We start from the raw sequence: 3,842 nt of genomic DNA, 5'->3' as shown, positions 1-3,842 counted from the left end.
TTTTGAGACAGAGTCTTGCTCTGTCACCCACGCTGGAGTGCAGTGACGCAATCTTGGCTCACTGCAACCTCTACCTCCTGGGTTCAAGCGATTCTCCTGCCGAGTAGCTGGGATTACAGGTGCACATCATCATACCTGGCTAATTTTTGTATTTTTAGTAGAGACAGGGTTTCACCATGTTGGCCAGGCTGGTCTCGAACTGCTGGCCTCAACTGCTCCAGCCGCCTCAGTCTCCCAAAGTGCTGGGATTACAGGCGTGAGCCACCACGCCCAAACCAGCCCACGACCCCTGTGTAAATACTTTAAATGTATTAACCAGTTAATCTGTAAACGACTCTATGAGGTAAGTACTGTTATTATCCGCATTTAACAGAAAAGAAAACTAAGACACCGGGAAGTGCCAAACCCAAAGTGGAGGAGCCGGGATTCAAATCCAGGACCTGTGCTCTTAAGCACCATGTTATTTACTTAGGAAAATAATAATAATTGAGCATCTACCAAATGCCAGGAGCTTTCAGACACATTCGCTTTCCCACAGAGCACTCACATTTACCCTGGGAAGAAGGTACCATTGTTCCATTTTATAGACAAGAAATCTAAGGCTCAGAAAACTTTAGTACCTTGCCAGGGTCACACTCATATAACCAGCAAGCACAGATTCAACCACGATTTGGACAGCCCCAAAGTCCACACTATTTCTCTCCTACCATGTGTTTTTTGTTTTTTTCTTTTTCTTTTTTTGAGACAGGGTCTCACTCTGTCACCCAGGCTTACACGCAGTGGCAAAATCATACGTCACTACAGCCTCAAACTCCTGGGCTCAAGTAATCCTCCTGCCCCAGCCTCACAAATAGATGGGACCACAGGTTTGTGCCAATGTGGCTGGCTAATTATGTGTGTGTGTGTGTGTGCGCGCGCACGCACGCGCGCGCGTACACACACACACATGCGCACAGGCAGAGATGAAGCCTTGCTATGTTGCCCAAGCTGGTCTTGAACTCCAAACCTCAAGCAATTACCCTGCCTCAGCCTCCAAAAGTGCTGGGATTACAGGTATGAACCACTACACCCAGCCTGGTTCTTTCCCAATAGCACAGTCTTGCAACAATGAGCTTTACTTTAAGCCAAAGACCCAGGTTCAAATCTTGACTCTGACTTATTATACCTCCTACATTTCCAGCCCTCAGTTTCTTCAGCTATGAAACAGAGCTGGGGACCAAATGATTTTTTTTATTTTTGAGACAGAGTTTCACTCTTGTCACCCAGGCTGGAGTACAATGGTACAATCTTGGCTCACTGCAACCTCCGCCTCCTAGGTTAAAGCGATTCTCCTGCCTCAGCCTCCCAGGTAGCTGGGATTATAGGTACCTACCACCACACCCAGCTAATTTTTGTATTTTTATTTATTTATTTAGAGATGGAGTCTCACTCTGTCACCCAGGCTGGAGTGCAGTGGCACAATCTTAGCTCACTGCAGCCCCCACCTCCCAGGTTCAAGCAATTCTCCTGCCTTAGCCCTCCAAGTGGCTAGGATTACAGGCATGTGCCACCACACCCAACTAATTTTTGTATTTTTAGTAGAAATGGGGTTTCTTCATGTTGGCCAGTCTCGAACTCCTGACCTCAGGTGATCCACCGGCCTCGGTCTCCCAAAGTGCTTGGATTACAGGTATGAGCCACTACGCCTGGCATGGCTCTTTCCTAATGGCAGAAACAGTCCTGTAACAAAGTTTTACTTTAAGCCAAAAGACCCGGGTTCAAAGCTTGACTCTGACTTAACTTACTATACCTCCAACCTCTCCAGATCTCAGTTTCTTCAGCTATTAAACAGAGCTGGGAGGACCAAATGATTTTTAAGATCCCTTCTAGATTTAGATTCACTAGTTCCCTCTCATTAATCAGCACAGAGACTTGGAACAAAAGTTCAGGATCCATGGCTACCCCCAGAACAGCAGGGGTGTTGTCAGCCAGGCCACTTGGCTCCCAGCTCACCTAGGCCAGAGAAAGCAGCAGCTGCCTTGTCTGCCTCCCCTGTGCTCACGAAGGCTACCGACCTAAACGCAGGACAGAGACTTGGGGCCACTACCACCCTCATGACCTATTCTTAGCCCAGCCTCTCAGGGTGGGTGAGGAAGGACGGTGGGCCAAGGACAGAAGGACTCTTTTCTAGGTTCCAATGGCTTCTAGGGCACCACCCCAGGGCCTGTCACTAAAATCTTCACTGGGACTGATAAGGAATATCTCACCAGAGCCAAGACCCGTCAGGCATTTGAGGGAGCTGCCTGTGAGAGAAACCAGGGTTTTAAGCAGATAACCAAAGCTGGGCTGACTTTCAGGACACGCTGGAGACACTTATTCTAGAAGACACTTAGGCTTACATCAAGGGAGCAGTTTTATCTTTCAGAATTCCCCTTTATGTCTGGAACGTTTTTGTGCAATAAACTTACTGGCCGGGAGTTTTGAAAAACGAAGGCAAGCAAGCAAAGGAGTGGATGGGTGGAGCTAAGGCGCTGTCTCAAAGCCCCGGCTGGGATTGCTTTTCTGGGCTATTGCCATGCATTCTGAGTGGCGGAGATAATCCAAGGAGATCCAGGGAAAAGGGCACAGCCTAGGGGGTTCCACTCCTCTGTGAGTATCTCAGAGCGGGGGCTCTGTCTGTCACAGGCTAGGGCGAGGCTCTTCCACAGGTGGTGATGGGATTCTGCCACACGCCGCGGGGATCTGATTTGGCGCAGGGTGGGGTCTGTGCCGGGTCTGACACAGGCAGGCAGGGCAATGAGGTGGCATCTCCCAAACAGGTCAGGGGCCAGCTCCTAACTCCAAGGAAAGGCGAGGGAATGGCGAAATGGGCTGGTTCATCCCCACCCCACTGCACACCCTACACACAGAGACACACACGACCCCGCTCGCCACCGCCTGCCCAGTCAAGCTCAGGCTGCCCAACGTAAGTCTGCAAACACGAACTGCTAGTGACACCCGCTACCCCGGGCCCCCCAGGAGCGACACGCGTGCAGATGCTACTGTCACGGCTGGGAGAAGGGCCTCCGCTCCAATAACTCGTCCACCACGGCAGCTAGCCCAGGCTTCGCTGCGCGAGGCGACAACGGGCCGGTCTGGCTGGGACAGCAGAAGACCGGGGTGCACTCACATGTTGAAGACGTTGCGCTTGTTGCTGAGGTAGCTCTCGGGCAGCGGGGACAACTCCTTGAGGAGGGAGCCCGCCAGCATGGAGGCCACCAGCGCCCAGGGCAGATAGCGCCGCACGGCCGCCCGCACTAGCGTCCCCCTGAGGAACCACGCGCAGCGCTCCAGATGCTCCATGCCCGATGTTGTCGGCCACCGTCCACCTCCTTGTGCCCTCTCGGCCACCGTACTGCCCTTCGCCCGGACCAGCGCCTCCGCCTCCCTTCGAACGCATGCGCGCCGCCCACGAGTCCCACCCCATGCGACGTGCTAGGGCTCCGGAGCCCGTGCTCCCCCTCGTGGCCACTAGCTGCCTCTGCAGGGTGCCGGTCCCCGAACTCCTGGCTCCCCTCTGCTCACTCCTGGCTCCCCTCTGCGCTCTCCTGGTCGCCCCGGCGCCGCCAGGCCACACGCTGTAGTCCTGCAGGTTCCAGTAAGCCTCTGTGTCTTGCTCTGGTCTGGGAAAAAGCGCTTGTGAAAGTATTTGCCGGAGGCTGGAGGAGGATAAATGTAGTCCTGGAGATTTGGAACAGTCGTCACAGCATCATTAAGTCTTTCTTGGAGCAAAATCTTTGGGCAAAGAGTTTTTTTAATTTGACTCTGAAAGTACTGGCAAGAAAAGCAAAAACAGACAAAGGGGATTACATAAAAATGAAAAC

General features: G+C 52.5%; 1 protein-coding gene across 1 annotated transcript in view; it reads right to left on the bottom strand.

The window, feature by feature from the left end:
* Positions 1 to 3,419, bottom strand: part of FITM2 (fat storage inducing transmembrane protein 2) — a 4,628-nt gene extending 1,209 nt beyond the window's left edge. The window contains exon 1 of the mRNA XM_032263657.1: positions 3,149 to 3,419. Within this exon, the coding sequence (XP_032119548.1) occupies positions 3,149 to 3,321 (173 nt within the window). The 5' untranslated portion in view covers positions 3,322 to 3,419. The remainder of the gene's footprint in view (positions 1 to 3,148) is intronic.
* Positions 3,420 to 3,842: the final 423 nt, after the last annotated feature.

This window comes from Sapajus apella, unplaced genomic scaffold (genome assembly GCF_009761245.1).
Source record: "Sapajus apella isolate SASKATOON/1434 unplaced genomic scaffold, GSC_monkey_1.0 scaffold137, whole genome shotgun sequence".
Classification (NCBI taxonomy): Eukaryota; Metazoa; Chordata; class Mammalia; order Primates; family Cebidae; genus Sapajus; species Sapajus apella.
The sequence above is the reverse complement of the archived record's forward strand: the minus strand, read 5'-3'. Positions and strand labels throughout refer to the sequence as shown.